General features: G+C 40.3%; 1 protein-coding gene and 1 long non-coding RNA gene across 3 annotated transcripts in view; both read left to right on the top strand.

Moving 5' to 3' along the window:
* The first annotated feature begins 12,065 nt into the window (after nt 1-12,065).
* On the top strand, nt 12,066-12,376 carry LOC106576821 (uncharacterized). Its single transcript, XR_001322016.2, has 2 exons — nt 12,066-12,143; nt 12,335-12,376. It is a non-coding gene; the product is annotated as an uncharacterized lncRNA (long non-coding RNA).
* A 3,604-nt stretch (nt 12,377-15,980) lies between these two features.
* The window catches only part of LOC106576820 (sphingosine-1-phosphate lyase 1), a 39,539-nt gene continuing 28,241 nt past the window's right edge, over nt 15,981-27,278 (top strand). The window contains exon 1 of one of the 2 annotated variants that reach the window (XM_014154260.2): nt 15,981-16,212. In XM_014154260.2, the coding sequence (XP_014009735.1) occupies nt 16,201-16,212 (12 nt within the window). In that variant the 5' untranslated portion in view covers nt 15,981-16,200. Of the gene's footprint in view, nt 16,213-26,236; nt 26,481-27,278 lie in introns of those variants that run through there. The other variant, XM_045700701.1, reaches the window with a different exon arrangement.

Raw genomic sequence — 27,278 nt, 5'->3', positions numbered from 1 at the left:
TTTCTTTGTTTAGTTAGTTCATCAAGTTATCTGCATAAAGGTTGGGTTTTAAGGACGATTAACGTTCTTCGCGGCTGTCTTTTTTCAGTATTGGTAAAAGTGCGCTCGGCGTTATTTCAACATGCAACGGAGCAACATGTCTTGCTGTAGCCTCTTCAGGCACCCAAAGAGCAAAAAGAAGACCATTGAGGATGGAGACAAGAAGATGAATTGGATGACCAAAAAGGATGGCGTAAGAGTCTGATCGAGGAGAAGTTGAGGGCCCATGGAGACCAAGAGAGACTTCTTGCCTTGGGGCACCAGGGGTTGGCACTGTGAGCAGGGTAGAGAGGAGACACTCGGAGCCCCTCCAGGACCTCTAGGCCAGGGAGCTCATTAGAGGCGTTTAGAATGAGATTGCGCTTCTCCTGGATGGATGGGTGGGAGTCTTCCCACCCCTGGGGCTACCTGCCCTTTGGACCCAGCAGGAGATGGCACTGCCCTGGTAAGTAGGCCCATATATGCTTCAAACTTCAGTTTTGTTTTAACGCCCGTAAAGTACTGTACGGTAATTGACCATTTTCGTCCCTGTCACTCTGCTGGTCAGGCGCCGTGTCTTCATGTTATTCTGGTTTGGGGCACCACCTGCTGTTTTGCATGGTGACCAGCAGAGTGGAGAGCTGGATGCTAGTGGTGACCCTGCTGCTCTACGTCTTTAATCTACGCTCTCGCCGAGGAGTCTTTCTAGTTTCAAGCATTACCACCTTTCATGAGACCAGCTATTATGTTTGATGTTATACAGTATTACAAATGACAAGTGACACCCTGCCCTACGGGCGATAAAACATTGGATCTGATGAATTAGATTCAATACAATTTTGTTTTAAGGAATACAACCAGTCTTCAACTCAATAACCCCCCCCCCAAAGCACACATGATACTAATAAGCTGTTCTCAACATCCCATGTAATTTGAATTATTTTGGTTATTGTACTCAACTGTCAATTTGTCTAAAATGTCACCATATGAGTGAATGTTTAATGTGCACCGATGAATAATTTGGTTGCAAATAAAATTGGGGTATTGTAAATAATTGTAAGGCTACTCAAGGGTCCACCGTGTGTGACCGGACACAGTAAAATCATTTGGTTGCAGTTACTGCCTCCCTTACATTATAGAAGACCCGCTTTCGCCAAAGAAGTATAGTTACTATTGTGATGCATAGCCTAATTGCCATGGTAATTTTGAATGTTTAGTCAATTAGCATTATGGGTAATGTAGAGGTTCTACAGTTTCCAAATTGTCCTACAAATGCGTAGGCCTACATCATATGCATTGTGACAGAACAGTATCCCATGGAATACTGAAACATTCCCAACACAAAAACACAGCGGAAATAAAGTGGCCAATGGCAGGACGTGCTTATTTTGAGTTTAAATTAGGGAAATCTGAAAATTGTAGGAGATTCCCCAACAGTTAAGTGGTTTACGGTAAACAACATGTACAGGCGGTAAATCTTTGGAAATTAGTAATTTGATTAAATGCCATTCCCACTTCCTGCAAATCAAAAATGTGTATCTGTTTTGGTTTGTTTTTATTTGGGTAATATCTGTTATACCCTCATTCTACGTGTCATGCCACTAAGAACTAATTTGTCTTTCAGGTCTATCTTCATGGATGTTACACCTGGATGTGTGCACGTCTGCAGATGGGCTCAGCTACATACGTGGAAGACACAAGCCATAATCACTTTCGCTATTTTCTGTGGCTTATAGGTATTTAGTTGAGTTTTTTTTTTTAAATGTATGTGCTAATGCCAAAAGTAGTATGTTTGCATGAGAGACCTTGTTCAAGTGGTATTACTGTAATCTGTTCATCACATAAGTATGTCTTCCAAGATGATGTTTGCTAGTTATTCGCAGTCAGCTCAATTGCAAAGCCTACCATTAACTACTATTAAAATGATCGTTGTAAAAAAAAATGCCAGGCCTCTTATCCCGACTGGCTTTCAGACCTGTCAATCACCTCTCTGTTTCAACCAATCAGGGCGCTCGAACGCACTCCAGGGGTCCAACCCGCACTCCTCAGTTAGAGCACGTTCACCTGCCGTTTCAAGAAGATGCACGTTATGTTTGAGGGACGCACAACACTTCAAGATAGAAAACAGCATGTGGGAGTCCGTCATTACACAACTTGCATCTACTTGAGACTGCAGGTGAACACGCTCTAACTTGAGGTGTGCGGGTCGGAGCCCTGGAGTGTATCAATACTAAAAGAATAAATTCCACATTCCTTATAATAATCAAACCAGACAACACGATTTTCTTGTTTAACAAAATACATATTTACGGATAGCCAGGGGCACATTCCAATACTCAGACGTAATTTACAAATGAAGCATTTGTGTTTAGTTAGTCCGCCAGATCAGAAGTAGTACGAATGAAGAGAGATGTTCTCTTGACAAGTGCATGAATTTAACCATTTTCCTGTCCTACTAAGCGTTCAAAATGTAACGAGTACTTTTGGGTGTCAGGGGAAAATGTATGGAGTAAAAAGTACAATATTTTCTTTAGGAATGTAGTGGAGTAAAAGTAAAAGTTGTCAAAAACAGAAATGGTAAAGTACAGATACCTCAAACTACTTAAGTAATACTATTAAGTATTTTTACTCAAGTACTTTACACCACTGCGTGTGACGAAAGCAAGCAGAGTCAAGGGTGCTGTATGTAGTCGCCCTATGAGGAAGGTACACAAAGGGCACAGCATTACTCTGCCCCATGCAGGGCCACAGGTATGTCGAAAGCCCAGTTCGACATAATTAATTTCATTCAATGCATTTATGAGGACTGACAGTCAATCACCAGAGAAACTACAACTTAATAAACCCTACTGCAAATAAAACATGTGTTTTCTCTTTTTGGTCTCTGGATATGCTGCTACTATTCTCAACTTCAGAGTATTGTGCTTATTATATTAATAAGAAACCTTGCTTTGTTTGAAAGGATTTAAGGGTTAGTTTAGGAGTTGGGAGAAACATGGCAGCTCACCATGGGGTCATGAGATATGCAGTTATTATGGGACGCACACCTTTTACCTTCGACAACTGTTTTGTACAACAATAGAGGTTTATACCAAAAGTATTATTAACGATTTTTTTTTTATAACTATCTGTGGCATTGTGATGCATGTACATGACACCACAATGGAAGCAGATGTGATTGTGATGGGTATTCTATCCCCATGGCAATGATGATATCATCACCATTATGACATCAGCCCAAGCTTGCGTGCCCAAGTCATTCACCATTATGATCCACTCGCTACGATTTTATGATATGCATAAAATCAATACTTCAATCAATACTTTAATACTACCAATACAACGTGTTTTAAATATAAATAAACAGTGCTACTTCTGACCTCATTAATGATCTTACTAAGGTACTTACCAAAGTAAGGCGCTTACATGCATTATTAAAAAGCATTCTGCCACGATGAAATTCTAGACTAGCCTACTCGTATTGATAAAACTATTTTACCTTTCCAAAGTGCGTGTGATTAGCATGAACAAGTACAAGAAAATTGTACGTGCTGATCAACATATCGTTTAAATGAAATCAACATTTAAATATTCCAACGAAAGATGAAATCAAGCTTTGGTTTGATTCGATGCCATTGTCTTTCATCGATCATTGTTGATTGTGAGATAAAATGCAAAAAGAAAAGCGTTTCATTCCTCCTTTGTAAAAACCGTTTGACTCATCCCAAGATTGCTTCTTATGTTCTCCGTGGTTGAAATCCACCCACGTGTCTGCTGGCTTCCCGTGCCAAGAGGATGAGGTGGATGTCGAGTCCCACTCAGGGGAGATCACACTTGTTGGACTCCCATTGCAACCCTGTGATGCGGGTAAGTAGTGTTGTTGAAGGTAGTCAGGAATTTGACCGAAGCTGTCAGCCATGCGCAAAGTCTCAGTCAGTAACCAAATGTAATTGTGCGCAAAGCGCAGCGTTTCAATCTTGGTCAGTTGGGCATCGTCGGGCAGAGCAGGAAGGACGCTTCTCAGAACATCCAATGCTGAGTTGAGATTGTGCATGCGATGCCTTTCCCTGTCGTTTGCCTTCGTCCTACGATTTTCTCTCTGTTTGGGCAGTTTTAACCCCGTTTTTGGTTTCATTCGATTTGTGTATTTGTCCCCATGATGTGTCGTTTTTTTTCTGTAATTGCTGATGTTGATCATAGTGAATTCTTCTCCTGCCTTGACACTGACCTCTGAAGTATTTATGTCAGCCATCACTCCGTCTTTGGTTACGCTCTGCTCAACAGAGGTGCACAGCAACGTGGGTGACATTCTGCAAAATAAAAATTAGACAGTGGCATTGAGACGAAATCATGAAAATAGTGAGATTACATGAAATGATTACCAAAATAAATGGATGTCTTCATGAACAATATCCCAAATACCCTTTACAAATATATATGGAGGAAAAATGACTGTGTGCTCTGATGCACAACATCACTTACCTATGACCGATGCAGCTTGGGTTGAGTGGGAAGGAGTCGCGAGTCTTTTTGCTCCACTTTGTTGATGCACTGCCTGGCTGCATTAATTGGTGACAGGCGGCTAGTCTCACGTCTCTCAGGGCTCTGTAGCCTATATAAGTGCTGCGAACAATGGAGAGTTGATGCGCACCTCTGCCATTTTATGTACCCTTTATCTTAACTGTCTGTATGGAGTGCGCATGGATCAACAGCACCTGCCAAGTGGCCAATCAGTGTTTAGGCAGCTCATTTTGGCCCCTCTGCGCTCTCTTCGGTCACTTATTGCAGTTGTGTCTTATTATCAATCAATACCTGCACATAATTCCGTTCTATTGATCGAGGTTCAAGAGATCCCCATACTGTAAAAAATATTTTATTCTGTGCTGAAATGATTTGTGATTATATTTATTGTGGAATGATAAAATGCAAAATCCAAATATAAGTGAGGAAATGATATGGCAAAATATGAACGTATTTTGCTGTCATGAGGCGAGTTCTATTGGTTGGTTAAAGTAACTAGAGTAGACATACTAATCGAGTTCTATTGGTTGGTTAAAGTAACTAGAGTAGACATACTAATCGAAGGGCCTCATTTCTTTTCCTTGGAGATTTATAAGCAATCCCCTAATAATACGTTTAAAAATAGTTCATACAGGTATATAGCAACGTTTTCGGATGGTTCTTAATGAATCTAAAACCAGTGAATGATGTACGTTTCAACCCATCTACACCCAGTGTAAATTGGCAAATGGTGAAATGCACAAGTCCTTTGGCCACGATTCTTGACCCTTTACATAAGTGGTAGCAAATAACTACAACACAGACGCTCTAGTATATATTTAATTCCGTCACTTGGATAAAACCTGATGATAGGCATTCCCCCCCCCCCCAATACACACACACAACCGAAGCAAAATAAGAGTATTCACTCTGCAATGCCATCGTTTTTGGTGTTTTCATCTGTGAGTTCAGATCAGAATTATTATTCAAATATCACCATCATCCCTTATCCTTTCATTCAGTTTGGATAAATTAGACACAGATGGGCTTGTATGGGGAATTATTAATAATGATTTGTTTCATAGTTAATATGTAGCCTTTCTCAAATACACGAAATTACAGTGAACATAATTCCCCCAAAATCTCAGACATAATTAACACTTCATTATTTGAACATTGGAGTGCTTGGATACTCTGTAGGGGCCATGCGCCAAACTATTTGGCGCTTTAGTTGAACCGTGACGAATAACAACTTTCCTCTAGCAGTTTGATTATTTTATTTTTAACAATTTGTCGCTTACCGTTAATGCAAAAATCCACATCCACAAAAATCCATATGACACGGTATACAAATGATTAATGCACACATTTGCTTTCTAATATTTACTTTTTGAAGGAGATTGCGCTTGAAACATGTGTTGTGATGCGCGACATTACGCAGGGGCCCACCTCACAAACAATTAATGAAGTAGTGAAACGTTTGGTCTGTGGTGAAAAGACAAAGGGTCTAGCTCTTTGTCTAGTCCATAAAAGCTCTGTGTATGCTGTGACGTGGGAGTGATTCTGTGCGCTATGCCATCTCCAAAATAACCAGTAACACCAGGAAGTCAAGAGCGCATTACATTTTTTTTTTAAATAAAACATTTCATTAAAACATACTTCAATTGTATCTTCATTATCAACATATATTGTTCCAAATGTTGTGAATAATGTCGAGAGAGCGTGTGGTACGCCTGTAAAACAAACAGTAGGCCTATAGGCTAACATTTTAGATTGCCTATAAGTGAACACAAAAGCACCCCTTAACCTTCTATCTAAATATGTATTTTGGGAGCCCTCTGATAACCATATGCTTTCAATAAAAAGGAAAAATATGCCAAGCAGATAGAAGATGTTGCCTTGCTGTTATAAAAGACACGAAAAGTCCAAAGTAAACTAAATATTACTGCTTTACAAATCATGCAAAATCGATATCCATATTCCATATTCGGATACCATGGACAGATGAGTTTATAGCTGTCAGTCTTATCCCTTGATTTGTATCAGTGTCGTGTACAGTGGCGGTTCTAGACCATTTCAACTGGGGGGGCCAAGCTGGGGCCAGTTGTACTGTTAGAGGGGTCAGTTACATTAGACGTTATTGTTGTCATATCGTTTCCTTCAATGTATTAGCAGGCAAAAGACCATGTTCATAATCATTTAACAATTTATTTGCATTTTCTGTCTAATAACGGATGTAAAAAAGAACGATAGCAAAAATTAGTTATGTAAAAATTATTTCATACTCCACATTTAGGGGGGCCACAAGGGGGTCCAAAATTGTTGTCACAGGGGCACTGCCCCCCCCCCCTCGCTAGTGGTCGTGTAGTGTCTTGCTTGTTATGCAAAATTTAGACTAACATAGACAGCCCAGTTGCTGTGGAAATGGGAGATATCGGGAAAGAGTAGGTACGAAAGTGATTGAACAATATTCAACAATAAACTACGCTAGCTCTAGAGCAGGTGATACCTGCCCCAGTCTCGTGATTAACACTTCCTCTACTACTTCGCTTTACAATCTGTTGTAATTATTTATTAAACCAAATCTATGTATTATTATTTTAGCAAACAGAAGTACCAGGTGGGGCTTTATTTTCGTCTTAAGCTGTTGTTTGAAGGACTTTTGGAGAGGGCAATCAAAGTCTAAAAACTCGCTGACCAGATTGTTGCCATCCATTTGTTACAAACTAGCGGCGAACCTATTGAATTTGTCCCCTCTTGTTCAGACACGAAAAAGGGCTGCATACAAAGAAAAAAGGGAAACATCTCTAAGAAAGAAAAACAACTTAAAAAAACATTTAATTACAGCCCGGAGGCCATATGTACAGCTTTTGTGTATATTCTAACAATGTCTCTCCTTTAGAAAGTAGTAGGTGCGCCATTGGAGACGCGTGCGCTTTTGGAGAGGTGTGCGTATCTTGACCAGAATGACCCCTGAGCACACTTATCGCAAGAAGTAATTCGGTTTTGATGTGCTTTAGAGTTTTCTTTTCACATGCTATGTATTGTGTTCCAATACCTTAGCTTTTGATGAGAATATACACCAATTATAAAGGAATAGCAAACAGACTCGTGCTTGAACAATGTTCCTTGTGGTCTCAGGGTCTAATGAATACAGTTATTTTGTCCTCTTGTACAGGTTTAAGGCCCTGCGGTTTGAAACACAAATTGCACAGTATGACGATTGCTGCTCGACCTCGCTCAATAATCAAGAAAACTGGACAGGTTCGTCAACCATTATTATAATGACCTTTGTGATTTCATCAAGTGTTTTTGTCCATCGTCGATTGACAAAAACATACAATTTGAATAAAACAACGATTTTCTTAGTTTTTCTGTACAACAAAAGTGTTCCATTACAGTGTTTTGGATTTTTTAATCCGATAAACATTATTCTTACCTGTCAGTATTGGATTCCTATACTAGGTACAGTGGAATTAATCATACTCTTTGTAATAAGGAGCTGTAATAATAGTCTCTATTTGATTTATACCTGAATGTTTATGGATTATGCTTGACATGCATGAAAAAGACTGAGCTGTATGTAGGTCTACCAGTCCTTAAAAATAATCCATAATCCAACCATGAGTAAGGGTCACTGTGAATAGGATTGAATAACGATGACTGTCAAATACCAACTTTTGTTGCTTTTGTAACCAAATCTGGCTAAATTAAATAACTAGAAAGAAAATAAAAAATATATGTGAGGTAATTAAATGTATTGTTATTGCTAAGGATTTGGGGTGGAATCAATAGCCTAAACTTCTCTTCATCTCTAACATTGAGCTGGGCTTGGTTTACAGTCATGGGAGACTATTTACGGTCAAGTTGCTGTAATGGCGTTGGTAAGGCCAGTAGGTGGCATTATTGTTCTCCCTCATTAATCATGAGTCAAATAGGATGTCAACGTCTCAGAGCAGTGGCAGATAGCCTGCATTGGGATGGCACACATTGAACGGTCATGTATTGTGTCCTTTAAATGCTTATATTAGACCAATAGGCCTACTATTCAGGGAATAGTATAAAAAATATAAAAAATTAAAGAGAGCGTGAAAGCAGGGTCAAATGCGTGTGTCTCATGGCCAATGCTTCCGAGTTGGAAGCTCTGATTAAAGTACTATTCTTCCACGATCAATTCCATTATTTGGTGTTTTGTTGTTGGTGGTGGAAAACGTTGTTTCAGGCATCGCATTAGAATCTCCCATGAGTGTTCAATTGGTTTGAGATCAGGTGACTGAGACGGCCATGGCACACGCTTATCTAACCATTCAGTGAGCACTCATGTCCTGTGGATGGGTTGCCTGGCTAATCAAATTCCTTGCGAACGCTACGCCTTGCCCACGAACGTTAGTTTCTTCTCTGCAATAGAGCCCGCCAGATTGTAGTCGTAAAAAACAGAAATGTGTTACCTCTGGTTCATTCAGCCATTCATTCATTCAGCTATGTGGAAAATTAATGGGGAAATAATATGATTTTGGGATAAACGCCCCAAATAAGTTCTGATGTTAACACAGGCTTAGGAGATCTTATATGTTTTGTTCTATGAGATAATATTTCAGTTAACATGACCTTTATGCAGTGGTGACCCGTCATTCAGGGCAGGTGGGTCAGAGCCCCACCTGTTTTGAGCCCCACCTGTTTAGCAAAATATATATACAGTATATACAGTGTATGTTTTATTTTTTTGTGTGCCTGTTTTGCATGTTATTTTGGCATTAATACATGTCACATATCAGTTTGCAAACAATGTCAAATAATAATAATTGAGTTAAGCAGGTCAGCTATATCAGCTATGGTTTTTTAAAAGGCAGTAAATGAGGCTGAGTGAACTGTTTCACTGCCAGACAAGGGTTAGCTGTTAGCCAGGTGTAGCGGTGGTAAAGATTCACCACATGGTTCTGAAAAGAAAGCTGTTAGGCCCTAACAGTTTGTAGGCACCGTTTGCCACCGTTATAGAGCAACTACATGTACATATTACCTCAATTACCTCGACACCGGTGACCCCGCACATTGACTCTGTACCAATTGCGTTGTTGGTTAAGGGCTTGTAAGTAAGCATTTCACTGTAAGGTCTACACCTTTTGTATTCGGCACATGTGACAAATACAAATTGATTTGATTGATTTCATGTATTGTTTAGTGTTGTGTTGTGTAGTGGCTTTTCTGGCATGCATCTAAAAAATTCTTTTTTTAATTTGGCCCACCAAGATTTACATACTAAAATCTCCACTGCCTTTATGAATTATGAAGCCTTTCTGTGATTTAAAAAAATTACTAAATGCTTTAAAATTCACAAAAAAAAGTGACGTTAGCTGATTAAGATTATCTCATAGGACATCTTATACGTTTTGTTCTAAGCCTGTGTCTACCACAGACCTTATTGTCTGCATTTATCAAAAAACCCTACAAAAACTATCCATTCGTTTCCCCATAGGCTTTGTCCAACAAACCATAGTGGAGTTAGTGCCTACAAAAATACGTAATTACTATTGTTCTCTATGAGTCTGGATCTGAGTACCTCCATAGCCTCTGCCGAGTCCCCAACAACTGGATGTTCTAGTTTTCAGGGGAAATGGAAAGTCCTGTGACTTCCGCTTTTGGACATGAACAAGGCGACAGTCCATCTCAACTCCTCCTTCACATTTATTGGATTGATTGAACGGCGCAGAAGAGAACCTCTCCCAAATGTTTTGTTGCTGTGCTCTTCATGACCAGTATGTATGGGATGTAAGCCTGCTACGTTAGGTTAGTAGTGCATCCTGACGATTTCTAGAATGAAAAATATTCTAGCCACTCTGATTGGTCCCAGAAACCAATGGGTTGGACCAAAGCCAGAACACATGTGGGTAAAGCAGCAGGTTGACAATTCTTCATTGGCTTTGATACTCTGATTGGTTAGATATAATACAATCACTGATTGCTTTGTTTTGCACAACACTCCGCATTTTGACATCACCACAAACGACTTCAATGATGGCAGTCTCAGACTGAAGTATGAAGTGAATGATAGAGCAACAGAAGAATTCAGTTTGAGTTGTCAGCCAAGTGAACGGGGGCATTGTCATCCTATGGGGGCATAGCCATGGTACCCAAAATAATTGCCTGCCCAGCATTTTTATACATGACCCTAAGAATGACGGGATGTTAATTGCTTAATTAAGTCAGGAACCACACCTGTGTGCGAGCACCTGCTTTCAATATACTTTCTATCCCTCATTTACTCAAGTGTTTCCATTATTTGGGCAGTTACCTGTAATTGAAAGTAACACCAGCCATAGTAATAGTTGATGTGCTGTGAGCATCCCCACAAAGTCAATTGGACAACTGAAAGATTCCATGCAGTCCATGATTCATTTTGGACTTTTCAGGATGTGAACGTTTGAAAGCCTTATTCAGAAAGAGCATATTGGTGAATATTGAATAGAAAAATACTCATCCTCACTATCAATTCCCTTAGGGAAAAAAAATGCAGACAGAGTGCAGTATAGCTGCAGTACAATGCAGCGTAAGTGCAGTAACAGTGCATTATAACTGCAGTTCAACAATTCTGAAATTACTGCGTCCAAAATACCACAGTCAACTGCAGCAGTTACTGCACTTTTACTGTGGTTTAAAAACGACAGTCTTTTTTGTAAAATGGTTGTTTTACGCACAACAATTCCCTCTCCATTGTGTTCGCTATTTGCTGTCGATGTGGCTCTCATAGTTTATTATATACATTATGATTTACGTTATGGTCCATGGCCTTGTGTTATTATAGGCTACTGTAATGTATTGAAGGAGTCATGGGGTGGCGCGCGTGGTCTGTAGCGCTCGAGGGTACTGTTCGCTCTCAGCTCCATCTGGTCAATGAAAACATCTACAGTCAATACAAATGAGCCAAAAGTACAAATGCATTTCCGTTTGAGGGTGTCGAAACCTGCTACATTATGCCATTATACACGACATTTGGGTGATTCTGCAACTACGGGAACTTCTATGTCCTCAGGGTCAATTTTTGGGATTGTATTAATATGTTTTTATTCTTTATATGTTAAATTTACACTACAATCACCTTAGATATTTGGGGCGGCAGGTAGCCTAGTGGTTAGAGCGTTGTGCAAGTAACTGAAAGGCTGCTGGATCGAATCCCCGAGCTGACAAGGTAAACATCTGTCGTTCTGCCCGTTCCCCTGTAGGCATCATTGTAAATAAGAATTTGTTCTTAGCTGACCTTCCTAGTTAAATGTCAATTTCACTGTTTTGTCCCCGACCCAGACTTTTGAGCTTCTACTATGTTTTTCTATGAAAAAACATTAACATTATATAATGTGTAATTATTATCTACTAGAGAAAGAGTCAATTAAATAAAATCTATATCAATATTTGTTGTGCGTATGCCCTTTATATTGTTATTTACACAAAATATACCTGTCCTTTGGCAGTGGTGTCATTTCCACCACTGAGGGCAAATTCGTCATTAATAAAGTTTTGTCAAAAAAAAATGTATATTTAGTTACCATGGAAACGTATTTTGACACAGAAGAAGATGGCTGCAGCAGACAGTTATTCCAGATGTGATGTCCAGAATTTTAAGAAAAATCGAGGTAAATATTGCTTAACTGTGATGGAAATTACAGAAAGTGGTGGAAATGACAAAATCCATTATGTTATTACTTTTGACTTAAAAAAAAACAACTTTTGGCTTATTTAATCATGTTTTAAATCTCTTTAATCTAGAAAATGCTCCAAGGTGTGCACAAATGGAAAACTTAAGTAGTATTTTCTTTGTTTTTAGAAGATGCCACATAAAACAGCACAGATGTCACAGACATAGAAACAAACCAAAAAAAAATGATCCTATATGATACCAGGAATATCTGCAAAAAGACAGGGAGAGATAATGGAAGGAAAAAGAGAAGGAAGAAGTGAAATCTATCTCTGAGTTTACAATGTGAGAACAAAGCAAATGAAGGGAACTCTGAAGAACTTGAGAAGGATTTTATTGTTTTGAAATTCCACCATTGCAGAGTTAAAGCAACAGTATTAAAAAATGCGCAGTGCCAAGGACAAACAAGTGGCTTCAAAAATCCTCAGAGGCAACATCCTGAGAAAGTATGGCCTGGTCAAAGCCGCAAACAGAGAATTTGGATTTTCAACAAAACCAATTGGGGCAAATGAAAACAGGCCAACAAGTCTTCAATACTCCAGGAAAAAGCTGTGTAACATAATTAGTACAGGCACAGAAGAGAAAATCACTCGATTCTATGAACATGATGTCAACAGTAGAGCAACAACAGAGAAAAAGGGCACACTAACGAGGAACAAGAAAAAAAGCAAAAGCGTTTCTTAAATGGCACAATTCAGAACCCTTATCAGCATTTTAAGAGAGAATATTCAGAGATTAAAATGTCCTGCTATGAATTCTGCAAAAGACTGTCAAGTCAACAGTCCAGGATAGGGACACATGGCTCTGCAAAACTCACGCCAACCTCCAGTTCATGGCGGACAAACTACAGTATCAGCTGCAGCAACATTGAGAACCTTATTGAGTCTTTGCTGTGGGAACCTGAAGAAAGAGCTCATGTATAGAGAGTGCTCCCTTTGCCAAGCAAAAGAGCTTAAAACATCTGACTTTGATGCTGGTGAGCAGACATGGTGGTTTGAGTGGAAAAACAAAGCTGAAGAGAGAGAGAGAAGAAAAAACTAAGAGGGAAACATGGAGAAGTTCACTGTACATTTGACAGTAAAAGAAAAGGTGTGTGGCACACTGCAGATTCTACTGGAGGACTTCTCCAAAGGATTGAAAGAGAAGTTGGAGAAACACGTGTACAACATTCGACACCAATATTACAAACTGAAGGAATTAAAAGAGAATCTGTGGAAAGAGGAGATCATCGTGCATATTGACTTTGCAGAGAACTCAGGGGCGCAACTTTCACTGGGGACGGGGGAACATGTCCCCCCCACATTCTGAAATGGCATTTTTGTCCCCCCCCCCCAGTTTTATCCTTGGAATGTGATACCAAACGAGGCAACAGTGTGCTTTACGACCATGCAGGCGCCTCCGAGCTGTCGGGTAGGCTGTTCGGAGTGTTTACCCGACTGGATAAAACTAATTATAATAATTATGTCCCCACCCCACTTCTAAAACCGAAGTTGCGTCCCTGATAGAACTACCTGCGTAAATACACCAGTGAAATCCAAGCAGTTCACTTCGGTGATTCTCACAAGCAGGTTACCTTCCACACCTGTATTGGATATAACACAAATGATACAGTTTTACTTTGCTCACTGAGCTCTTCTATGCAGATGACCCCTCTGCAATCTGGGCTCATCTCTCAAAAACGTTGGTCTACTTCCTTGTGCTCTGTACATTGGGTACTTTTAGAATGTTACTTTGTCTTAAATTAATTAAATGTTTAACAATGGTTGTTGTTCAAAATGTTTGCATTAAAATATTGCTTTCATACGTTTGTTTTTACATAGATGTCATTTCCGCCACACTCATATTTTTTTAGGTAAATTAGTATATTATGTATAATTTACATTGATTGAGTTGTTTTAAATGGGGAAATTATATGATTGTTATCACAATCTCACAAAAAGGTTGGGTGGAAATATCTTCTTTTCCATGATGAATAAATGTTTTCAGTTGTCACAAAGGCGAGTTTATACATTCAGGCATTGTGTTGAATTATTAAGATCAGGAAACCGTAAAATAATATTCAATACAAGTTCTTGTACAAATGTATAAGAAATGTGTTATAAATTAATTGTATGACATTTCCTTTTCACCAAAAATTGATGTTTAGTGACGTGATGTAAATTACATTTGTCTCTGGCTGTCTGAGAAAAATTACAAAAATATATCAATTCCTGAATAGTACGATGCAGCCATTATCAGATATTATTTCTAGACAAATCAAAGACAATTATAAAACTGGTAAAATGGTGTTTCAATGAGTTTGAATTTCTGAAAGCTTGCAGGGCAAAAGTCCCCGAAGTTGCAGAATCACCCATTTATAGTAGGCCTATATGGAAAAATAGAAAGTAAAGGAATTTACCCATTGAGCAAATCTATCGGGTTTGTAGATTTCTAATTGCGTGTACCGTGCACAAATAATATGACGTATGCCGCATTCAAAACAACTGGGAACTCGTAAATGTCTGACTTCAGTGTATTCAAGACAACTGGAAACTCGGAAAAAGTCGTTTTGAGCGGTCATCCAACTCGGAATATGACTTTCCGAACTGAAGATCACTGACGTCATGATTTGACCTCGTATTTTTCAGAGTTCCTAGTTGACTTGAAAGTACTATTTAAGATAGAAAGGTTGCTTGCTGGGAGTGTTTTCGGGTTTGAGAGCATTAGCGGAAGCAGAAGTAATGCTTGATTCTGTTGGCGCGAGTGAAGATAGAGAAAATGTGTGTAATAAGAATGGAGCTATAAGGTGTAAAGTTGTAAATCAAGATAAGCCTTGGTATGATAATGCGTCAATTCCTTGTTGGAGTGCGATTCATGAGCAAGGATGTTTTTGGGGGAAACCTGTTTGCGTTCACAAAGATAGTGAAGAGTGCATTGGACTTGTGGAGTCAGTCAGAGTGACCAAGAGTGGTATGATATTGATTTCATGTGTGTCAAAAGAACAATAGGTCAAAGCACTGGGGATGTACAGTACTATCAACACATGAAGTGGAATGCTATGATTATCGGAGTGGGGCACCGATAAAAAAACGTCCTGTCTGGCATCTCGATGGATATTGAGGCTTCGTGTAAGGCTGGGATATATGAGATATGTGGTGCAAGCTTATGTACCAAAGCCACTTCAGTGTCATACATGTAAAAAGTTTGGCCACATGACAAGTATTTGCAGACGGAATATTATTTTTGAATAGTCTGTGATGGGAATCAAGTTCCAGAGTGAAGGAGGTCAAAGTAGGAAGGATCAGGGCTGTCGAAGGCCTCCTATGCAGATGCAGTGAACATTGACGAAGTAGCGAGTAGAGTTCATGTAGCTAAGGCAGTGGATGATGCTCAACAGTATGTGGATGTCAGTCAGTTGAAAGATTCTGAAAACTAACGCTGAAGAATGTTGATTTTGTTGCGTTTATTAATTGTACAGGACAAACGAACAAAAAAAATCGAAGAAACTGTAAATCACTGTGAAAGCGGCTAAAAGGTTCTTGGGTCTGCAGGGTTTCACTGCTGAAACATTGCAGGGAATACTGTCTGAAGATGCTTCCCCCTCTCAGGCCCCAAAGGCTGTGTACGGATCTGACTACATTTGAATAAGTGAAGGAGTACATTGAATTTCGTTTTGTTTTTTGAGATTAACATGAGTGTGTTTCATAAATGTTTAGTTAAAAAACTAAATCGTTAAAGTATCTCCGTTTTCACCCCACCCAATAGGTGGCGGCAATGCATTTTTTGGATGTAGTCCGCCAATAAAACCTTGAAGAAGAAGAAGAAGAAGTCGAAGAAGGTTGCTTGCTTTTAGTTGCTTGTCGCTTCCTGAGTTTAGTTTACGATCTCTATAATATAGTGGTATGTTTATCAGATCCTCGACCACAAAGCAAGCTATACAAAAACATTGAAGTGACTTTCCCTACTAAGAAAAAGTGAAGACAATCATTTGCTGAAGGCTTGCCTTGACACTAACCATGGACTATTGGGTAAGTGAATAATACGCTTTTTTTCAGTAGGATTTTCTTTCTTTCTCTGAATAAATGTAAATATTGCTTGAGCCATGTAACGTTAGCTAACTCCGTGTGTCAAAAAGCATACAAGCAGCAGGTCTCGCTGATAAATTATTTACATTATAACAATTAAGTTTACTGTGTTGCTGCAAGCGATAGTAAAGCGTCCAGAACAGTGGAGCTAAGTTTGCCTACACACAATCATGTTGCTTGCCCCGGAGCGCTAACGTTACAGTGTTGACATAGTTCGCGCATTGTTAAAGTGATTATAGCACATATTCTTACTATTTGAATTACACCCCTGGCATTTATAATTACTTTGAAGTCGATTCTTTTTCAACTGCGAGGATCATTTTCTTCAGGGTAGTTTATTTTGTATGTATTCGGAGGGAATAATGTCGCATAAATACAGATCAAGAATCTGATATGGAAAGGTCAAGATTCTTCTAAGATACATTTTGTCTTAACTGCCTCAACAACTATTCACACTTGCAGACATAGCCTTCTAGTTGTAGGTTTGATTTTCTTTTAGTTTGCAGTATAATAAGGGTTTTATGACAGTTATTAGAGTGAATAACTGACCAGATGCATTCTAGAAATGTGGCAAATTTGTCAGAAATGTCAGTGTTCTGAGTATGGAGTAGAGTCACCTGTTGCTTGACAGGTTCTTTCTCATATTCAAATGATATGACAACTTTATGATCAAAAACGGTTTCTCCTGCAGGCAATCTCCTTTGCAGTGATTTAAGACATAGAAAGGGAGCTTTTACTGAGAAGTAGGGGTGCTGAGGGTTCAGCACCCCCCCCCCCCTAGAAAAATCTGAATAAAAACAAAATCTGAAAAAAAAATATATATGTTAAAAAATAAATAATCTTCACAAAAGTAGTGCACTGGGCCTTTACTAGTCCTGTATTCACAGACCTATAGACTTACACAGTATATAATACGGTATATACAGACATCAGCAGCCCCACGTACTGTACGTCTTTGGACATCAGGACCTTCAACACTTTGTGCCATGGAAATGTGCTTTTTATCACTTGCACTACAGATGTCGGATCTTAATTTGACCCGTTTAGTCGCAAGAGGAAAATAATCCTGCAGCAGGAGGATCTGAATGTCTGAGGAAATATTTACAATCGCCGCCGGGGGGGGTGTTGTATACTAGTGCTGAGTAATTAAAACAACGAATGGAACGATATCTGTTCAATTATTTGATTTCCATTTCGTTCAGGGTTTTTTCTGTGAGCTCAATAAGCACATTTCGCAGTTTCTCTACAGATAAATCAGATCATGCTTGAACTGTGTAATGTAGTAGGGAGTTGTAATTTCCAACAGGCCAATATTCTACACAGTTTAATGCAGAAAACGTGGTAATTAACTACAATGGCCATAATCCATTGCGCGCCTACTTGTCCAGTCTGTGTGTTTCTTTTATACCTGCTACGAGAAGAGACCGAAGAATGCGCGATCGAGAGGGATAGAAAGCAGTTGCATCGCAAGGTATCTCTACCTGAAAATACATAATCTAAGTGATTGATCGTTGGTATTCAGCAGTCATAAAGGTATGCCCTATTTACTTTAAAGAACTACTAAAATAGGGATTTTGTCAGACAGCATAGGCAGCAGGTCTATATTGATGAGATTACTTGGAATGAAATAATTGTCATCAAATAAAACAAATGTAATAAACAAAACCAAAATATTTTATTAAATGAATGTAAATAGGTGATTATTAATAAGTGAAAAGTAGTAATGGGCAGTCACAACCATCATGGGACTTTTATTAATTAGACTTTTAGTGTTTTCAACCCACATAATGTATAGTGCGTTTTAATGTTTAAAAAAAAAACAATTGAAATCGAAAACGTGATGATTTTTTAAATAATCGAACCGAAACTGAACTGACCTCAAGCACTAATAGCTCAGCACTATTATATACAATGCACTACCATACCTACATTGTACCTTAGACTAGTTCAAGTATCCTTTGTAGCTTTAGAAGTGCAGGACGGGTAGGTGGCGTGCGGGTTGAAAAAATAGAAAACAATACCTTAAAAAATGCATAAATGTATCGTTCTTGTGCAATGTTTATCTATAGGCTACATTTGAGGTGTTTCTTATATTAGTTTAGGCTATCTGGCATTAGTGCATAAATCTACGCTTTAAGGGCCTAACTGTATGCATGGCAAATAGCCTATACGCCAATCGCCAAATGCTTTTGGGAACAGGTAGAAAAAAATTAAGAGGCAAAAAGGATAACGTCAGAGTTTAACTCCAAAAAAAGAAAAGCTGCAAAATGGAGAGTTGAAAATTAAGAGAGGGGAAGGCTAGAAAAGTCATGTTTTGGAAAGATTTGGTGAAGTGGTAAAATAGGATGATTGTAAGGTGCTATACAAATTCGACAGTCACAAAACGGGGACTTCAAATAGGACTGGCACGTCAAGGGAACTGTGGCCTAATGTTCACATGGGTTAAATGGAAAGTGAAATCTGGACACTAACTGAGGTTTATAACCTCTCACGTAACCTTCCTTTTAACTCCTGCAGAATTAAGCATTTCTTGCAGTAAAAGTATACAGCAAATGTAGGGTACATTTTTACTCCGGAACAGGAGTGGAAAAATCTGATTTTCTTTCAGCATCTTGCGAGAATGCGAATGCACAGTTAGCACCTCTACAGATGGTATCTATCTTTATCAGCATAATGAAAGCTGACAGTATTTCAACCACATAAAATATGCATCCAAGCTGAACTGAAATCTTATAAGAAACATGTTGGGTTGATTTCACAGCTTTCTATTTTCTTACAATTTGTCAAAATGATGTCATTTGAACATTTTGCACAGAAAATCTTTACTGTTTTTCTTTGTTGAGTTATAGCATTTTCTCCCCAGTCCCTAAACGTCTTTGCTCCGCGAAAGAAGCAGAGATGACAGAGAGAACTTTACCAATGTCAATTAGATTGAAATCTATCGATTTATGACATTCTGGTGAGCAAGAGTTTATTTAGTCTTCTAAGGTAACATATAGGCTAATGACAGTCACAGAAGAATAGCTGCAAGTGTTTAACAAATAGAGAGAGAAAAATTAGCAGTTTTATGTTTAGAATTAGCTTTAAAAATGTCTAAATTCTCTCAACCTCAATGTGTAGAATAGCGTGAGATTAGCTATAAAACTACACATTTTTCTCTCTGCCCAATGACAATATGTGTAGAATTGCTGGAAATTAGCTTTAAAACGGCAACATTTTCTCTCAGCCTAATGGCAAAATGTGTAGAATAGTATCAGATTACCTATAAAGCTGCACATTTTTCTCTTTGTCCCATAGCAAAGATACCGTAGAATAGTATATAATACACTATGTACGTATGAGATGAGTAATGCCAGATCTGTAAAGATTATTAAAGTGACTAGTGTTCCATTCCTTAAAGTGGCCAGTGATTTGTAGTCTATGCCTATAGGCAGCAGCCTCTAATATGCTAGTGATGTCTGTTTAACAGTCTGATGGCCTTGAGATAGAAGCTGTTTTCCAGTCTCTCGGTCCCAGCATTGATGCACCTGTACTGACCTCGCCTTCTGGATGGTAGCGGGGTGAACAGGCAGTGGCTCGGGTGGTTGATGTCCTTGATGATCTTTTTGGCCTTCCTGTGACATCGGGTGCTGTAGGTGTCCTGGAGGGCGGGTAGTTTGCCCCCTGTAATGCGTTGGGCAGACCACACCACCCTCTTGGGAGCCTTGCGGTTGCAGGCAGTGCAGTTGCCGTACCAGGCGGTAATACAGCCTGACAGGATGCTTTCAATTATGCATCTGTAAAAGTTTGTGAGGGTTTTAGGTGACAATCCAAATGTCTTTAGCCTCCTGAGGTTGAAGAGGTTCTGTTGCGCCACCTTCACCACACTGTCTGTGTGGGTGGTCCATTTCAGTTTGTCAGTGATATGTATGCCAAGGAACTTGAAGCTTTCCACCTTCTCCACCCTCTGCTGTTTCCTGGAGTCCACAATCATCACCTTTTGTTTTGTTGACGTTGAGTGAGAGGTTTTTTTCCAGGCACCACACTCCCAGGGCCCTCACCTCCTCCCTGTAGGCTGTCGTGTCATCGTTGGTAATCAAGCCCACTACTGTTGTGTCATCTGCAAACTTGATGATTGAGTTGGAGGCGTGCTTGGCCACGCAGTCATGGGTGAACAGGGAGTACAGGAGGGGGCTGAGAACGCACCCTTGTGGGGCCCCAGTGTTGAGGATCAGCGGAGTGGAGGTGATGTTTCCTACCATCACCACCTGGGGGTGGCCCGTCAGGAAGTCCAGGACCCAGTTGCACAGGGCGGGGTTCAAACCCAAGGCCTCAAAAGCTTAATAATGAGCTTGGAGGGTACTATGGTGTTCCATGCTGAGCTATAGTCAATAAACAGCATTCTTACATAGATATTCCTCTTGTCTAGTTGGGATAGGGCAGTGTGTGGAGTGATGGAGATTGCATCGTCTGTGGATCTATTGGGGCGGTAAGCAAATTGAAGTGGGTCTAGCGTGTCAGGAAAGGTAGACGTGATATGATCCTTGACTAGTCTCTCAAAGCACTTCATGATGACAGAGGTGAGTGCTGCAGGGCGATAGTCATTAAGTTCAGTTACCTTTGCCTTCTTGGGTACAGGAACAATGGTGGCCATCTTGAAGCATGTGGGGACAGCAGACTGGGATAGGGAGAGATTGAATATGCCCGTAAACACACCAGCCAGCTGGTCTGTGCATTCTCTGAGGTTGCGGCTAGGGATGTCGTCTGGGCTGGCAGCCTTGCGAGGGTTAACACGTTTAAATGTTTTACTCACGTCGGCCACGGAGAAGGAGAGCCCACAGTCCTTGGTAGCGGGTCGCGTTGGTGGTACTGTGTTGTCCTCAAAGCGTGCTTAGAATGTGTTTAGCCTGTCCGGAAGCAAGACGTCGGGCTCGGCGACGTGGCTGGTTTTCCTTTTGTAGTCCGTGATAGTCTGTAGTCCCTGCCACATATGTCTCGTGTCAGCCGTTGAATTGCGACTCCACTTTATCTCTACTGATGTTTAGCTTGGTTGATAGCCTTGCGGAGTGAATAACTACACTGTTTATATTCTGCCATATTACCAGTCACCTTGCCATGGTTAAATGCGGTGGTTCGCGCTTTCAGTTTCACGTGAATGCTACCATCTATCCACGATTTCTGGTTAGGGTAGGTTTTAATAGTCACAGTGGGTACAACATCTCCTATACACTTCCTGATAAACTCATTCACCGTATCTGTGTATGTGTCTAGATTATTTTTGCTAGCTACCCGGAATATATCCGGGCTTTCAATCCACAACAAGGACGATTTAAAAATGCCAGCATCAAACTGAAAGTACAGTAGGTCTATGCTACTGTAGCTGGCGCATAACAGCTTAGCAATGGAAATCACACCTACTGTAAGAGCCATCCACTCAAAAGACCATAAGTATATTGACAAATTATACACAGCCTAACTATAAAATGTGGGCTAGCATCCACACTGGAGGAAACCTTACCGTTCTACAGTAGGCCTACATCTGTCAATCAACTGATGGCACAAATCAGCTCAACTCAGCCAGGGAAACACAAACAGTAGGCTATTATCGGTTTTCACACCTTTCGTTATGTGGCAATGGATAGGCTAATGAGTAGCCTACAAGAATGTAGCATATTGAAATATAATCCAATAACAAGTGGCCTATTGCAACCATTGATGGCACTGTATTATCGCGAAGTAATGCCTCGTTAAACCATCAATAGGCTCAAAATACACCCGCACAGCTGATCTCAATTGAAACCATTATTGATTACCGCATTTCCGGTCCCTAAAATATGATGTTGGGGTTACCTTAGTCCTGCTTGCAACCAAAGTCTTTCAAGATACTTATGTACATATAGTGTATGTGGACACCCCTTCAAATTAGTGGATTCGGCTATTTCAGCCACACCCGTTGCTGACTGGTGTATAAAATCGAGCACACAGCCATGCAATCTCCATAGACAAACATTGGCAGTTAATGGCCTTACCGAAGAGCGCAGTGACTTTCAACCTGGCACTGTCATAGGATGCCATCTTTCCAACAAGTCAGTTCGTCAAATTTCGGGCCTGCTAGAACTGCCCTGGTCAACGGTAAGTGCTGTTATTGTGAAGTGGAAACGTCTAGGAGCAACAACGGCAATGCCGCGAAGTGGTAGGCCTTCAAGCTCAGAACGGGACCGGCAAGTGCTGAAGCGCATAACGCGTAGAAATCGTCTGTGCTCGGTTGCAACACTCACTACCGACTTCCAAACTGTCTCTGGAAGCAACATCAGCACAAGAACTGTTTATCGGGAGCTTTATGAAATGGGTTTCCACGGCCGAGCAGCCGCACACAAGCCTAAGATCACCATGCGCAATGCCAAGCATCGGCTGGAGTGGTGTAAAGTTCTCCACCATTGGACTCTGGAGCAGTGGAAATGCGCTCTCTGGAGTGATGAATCACTCTTCACCATCTGGCAGTCCGACGGATGAATATGGGTTTGGCGGACGCCTGGAGAACTCTACCTGCCCCAATGCATACTGCCAACTGTAAAGTTTGGTGTAGGAGGAATAATGGTCTGGGGCTGCTTTTCATGGTTCGGGCTAGGCCTCTTAGTTCCAGTGAAGGGATATCGTAACACTACAGTATACAATGACACTCTAGATGATTCTTTGCTTCCAACTTTGTGGCAACAGTTTGGGGAAGGTCCTTTCCTGTTTCAGCATCACAATGCCCCGGGGTACAAAGCGAGGTCCATACAGAAATAGTTTGTTGAGATCATTGTGGAAGAACTTGACTGGCCTGCACAGAGCCCTGACCTCAACCCCATCGAAGACCTTTGGAATTAATTGGAATGCCGACTGCGAACCAGACCTAATCGCCCAACATCAGTGTCCGACCTCACTAATGCTCTTGTGACTGAATGGAAGCAAGTTCCCGCAGATGTTCCAACATCTAGTGGAAAGCCTTCCCATACAAGTGGAGGCTGTTATAGGAGCAAAGTGGGGACCAACTCTATATTAATGCCCATTATTTTGGAATGAGATTTTCGACGACCAGGTGTCCACATACTTTTGGTCATGTAGTGTATGTGCGCCTTCTGGTTGGTATTATCATTGGAACAACTTGGACCTTTTTTAAGAGACTAAGGGCGATTTATCTATTTGACAAGTATTCTGTACAATTGAAATAAAGTATTTAAAATCAAATCATACTTTATTTGTCACATGCGCCAAATACAACAAGTGTAGACCTTACCGTGAAATGATTACTTACAAGCCCTTAATCAACAGTGCAGTTCAAGAAGAGTTATTTATATTTACCAAATGACTAAAGTAAAAAAATTATAAAAAGTAACACAATAACAATACTGAGGCTATATACAGGGGGTACCCGTACCGAGTCAGTGTGCTGGGGTACAGGTTAGTTGAGGTAATTTGTACATGTAGGTAGGGGTAAAGTGACTATGCATACATAATAAACCGCGAGTAGCAGTAGTGTACAAAATAAATGGAGGGAGGGGGAGTAATGTAAATAGTCCGGTGGCCATTTGATTAATTGTTCAGCAGTCTCATGGCTTGGAAGTAGAAGCTGTTAAGGAGCCTTTTGTTCCAAGACTTGGCACTCCGGTACCGCTTGCCGTGCGGTAGCATAGAAAACAGTCTATGACTCCGGTGACTGGAGTCTCTGACAATTTTATGGGCTTTCCTCTGACACTGCCTATTATATAGGTCCTGGATGGCAGGAAGCTTGGCCCCAGTGATGAACTGGGCCGTACACACTACCCTCTGTAGCGCCTTAAGGTCAGATGCCGAGCAGTTGCCATACCAGGCGGTGATGCAACCGGTCAGGATGTTCTCGATGGTGCAGCTGTATGGCTTTTTTTTTTAAATCTGAGGACCAATGCCAAATCTTTTCAGTCTCCTGAGATCTTTTCAGTCTCCTGAGGGGGGAAAGGTTTTGTTGTGCCTTTCCTCATATACCACGGCAAATCTACTGTGGAAGTTTACCCTACTCTTTTGTATGAACGGAAACTAATGTTGGTGTAGCCTACTGTTATTATTTCATTTGTTTCTTATTTATTTTATGCATTTAATACAACTGTCTTTAAAATTAAGTGTCTGGTATAGTAATTTCCTATACAGATCTGGGTGAAATATATATTTTAAATGTGTAACTAAATTATGTCAATCCCCCGATTTGAGTTATTTATGCCAGAAGGGCGTGTGCCGGAATCGAACCCACGGTAGGGCTATGTGCGATATAAAGGCAGCGGCTCTAACCGCTAGACCACAAATGAACTCAGTGTTGACAGTTGACGCTTAGATCGTGGTACTTGACTTCATTATTTGAAGCGTTAGAATTTTATTTTCCATAAAATACAGACCTTAGAACTCTAAGAATTGATAAAATGTGTTTGCCAAGCCAGTGTTGATACTAATGTATATTATCACACTGTTTTCTCCTTGATGTGTCTCATAGCAGGAGCCTCCTCACACCCAGTACATTTCCATGAGAAATACGACCTCCCCTTGGAGACAACAAAGGTCTCCTTACAGAATACTGTTGGCCTGGGAAAACGGATGCATGGGCGTTTACACAACAATAGGGAGAACAAAATAAGCGTGAAGATCGGGCTTCAGCACTGCATAATTTGTCCTAATGCAAAGACGGCCACGAAACATGTTTTGTGACGGGCAAAGTATGTTGTTTGAAAAATGTCAGAAAGAAACGTGTCGGATAACAAAGAGTACGTACGTGGCAAAGGGTTTATATCTGTTGCACCAGGACTTTCCTTTTGCCCTGACGCAAGATAACACCATTTAATCTCTCCAGTTTATGGCATATAAAAACTTTAATGTGGCACTGGATGCTCAGCTAAGGGAACTACAGCTATTGCATACATATTTAAAAAGTCCTGACAAAACGTTCGTTTTTTCCCAATTTTAGATGGAGATTGAGAATGAAGCCTAATCCTACGATAATGCATTAAGATTAGCTGCCCATCTGATACATGGCCGCTGCTGGTCACATAGTGTGTCGCTCCCAACTCTGCGCTGTTTCGCTAACCTTGGCAAACCTGTCGGAGATTAAACCTAACAACTGTCGTCAGGGGGTGTATTCCTGTGATTGAAAGGCAAAGCGTTCATTCAGGTTCATTCATTGTAGAATTTGGGTTTGTCATTACTATAGGCTAGGCCCCTGTCTGTACAACTACTGTCAGTACTCTTTATTACGTAAACCATTTTTTTTTTTATGTCATACTGTTTCTTTGGTTTTGTTGCTGTGACTTTTACTAGACCTGGATTGACGTGATTCCATTTAAGCAAGTCGTCAGTCGTCAATTAAAGCCTACATTTCTAATGAAGTAACTAAAAGTGTTTGCGTACTGCATCACCAGGACCTATTACATTTTCCCCCAAAGCATTATGCGATGTTAGATTCAGTGGTTAGGAATAGTGGTTATTCAAGTTACTCTCTTGTGGACCTTAAGCTTTTCCCTATCTGATTACAGGGAACCTTCATGGATACTATCTTTATTGTTATCAAGCAGAAACGCATAGTGTTGTAAAAAGTAGTGATCTACAGATAATAGATAAACACATTTTACTGCACTCGTGAAATTAATGAATTATTTACTGTAACCGCTGGTTTGGAAATAGGCTCAATTTGTCAAATGCGGATAAGGTATGAGCAGTTTTTCTATATTCCACACCTAAAATAGTGTATTCCTTACTTAATGTATTTGGAATACGTTAGTGATACGTCTATCAGATAATAATTTGTTTTTGAGTTGATTGATAATGAACACCTGCACAATGTGCAGTAGCATGTTATTGCACTTCCTCTGCACTCAAATTAACACAACCAAATGAATTTGTTAGGGGAGGAAAAGTGTCTGATGTTTCTCTCCTCCATTGGCTACAAATGGCATGTCTAATGGATGACAGGGGCAGAGTGTAGTCAGCTGACTCCTATTCCTCCAACTCACCTGGTCCCGGTTGTGGAATTTTTAACATTTATTTAACCAGGTAGGCTAGTTCAGAACAAGTTCTCATTTACAACTGCGACCAGGGCTACCTGTCAGTCTAAAGACTAGCTGCATTTTGAAGTAGCAGATTACCCTAGCCACTTTCTCTCTCGAATGTAATTTCCGCTACTGCATTTCTACAGAGCGAAAGAAATTGAACCACAGCGCGAGTCTTCCGGTGTAAGTACTTGTCATTAGTAGACTTATTAGTACTTGTTGGGTATTGTATTTCTGCTTTCGCAAAGATTAAAGTTGACTGATGGTGTGTTGAACTGTATATGATGGAAAGTGTGATGTCAATTGATTATGAGGGAATTGCATTGTGACTTGTGTGTTTTTAAGGGTTTGTCATTTCGATTTTGTGTACGGGATGTAAATCTGCTATTGGGGACATGATTCAAGGATGGTGATATGTGGTGACAGTCAGTGTCTGTAGCTAGGTTTCCATCCAACTGGCAACAGATTTTTATGTGAATATTTTAAACTCCATATTAAAACACTATGCAAATTTTCACAACAGAGATGTTTCCATCAAATGTACTTGTTGCGGATAAAAGGCTGTGCTGACATAGTGTACGTAAAAATGACTTGTTTTTGTGACCAAATTGTGTACTGAACAAAAATGTTAATGCAACAATTTCAAAGATTTTACTGAGTTCATGTTAGGAAATCAGTCAATTGAAATACATGAATTAGGCCCTAATCTAAGGATTTCATATGACTGGGCAGGGGTGCAGCCATTGGTGGGCCTTGGAGGGCATAGGCCCAACACTTGGCAGCCAGGCCCACCCACTGGGGAGTTTTTCCCCACAAAAGGGCTTTATTACAGACAGAAATACTCCTCAGCACCCCCCACCCTCCTCAGATGATCCCGCAGGTGATGAAGCTGGATGGCCTGCACAGAGCCCTGACCTCCAAATGACATTGGAGGCACCTTATGGTAGAGAAATGAACATTTTAATTATCTGGACCTTCCTG

The sequence above is a fragment of the Salmo salar genome, chromosome ssa18 (genome assembly GCF_905237065.1).
Source record: "Salmo salar chromosome ssa18, Ssal_v3.1, whole genome shotgun sequence".
Lineage (NCBI taxonomy): Eukaryota > Metazoa > Chordata > Actinopteri > Salmoniformes > Salmonidae > Salmo > Salmo salar.
The sequence above is the reverse complement of the archived record's forward strand: the minus strand, read 5'-3'. Positions and strand labels throughout refer to the sequence as shown.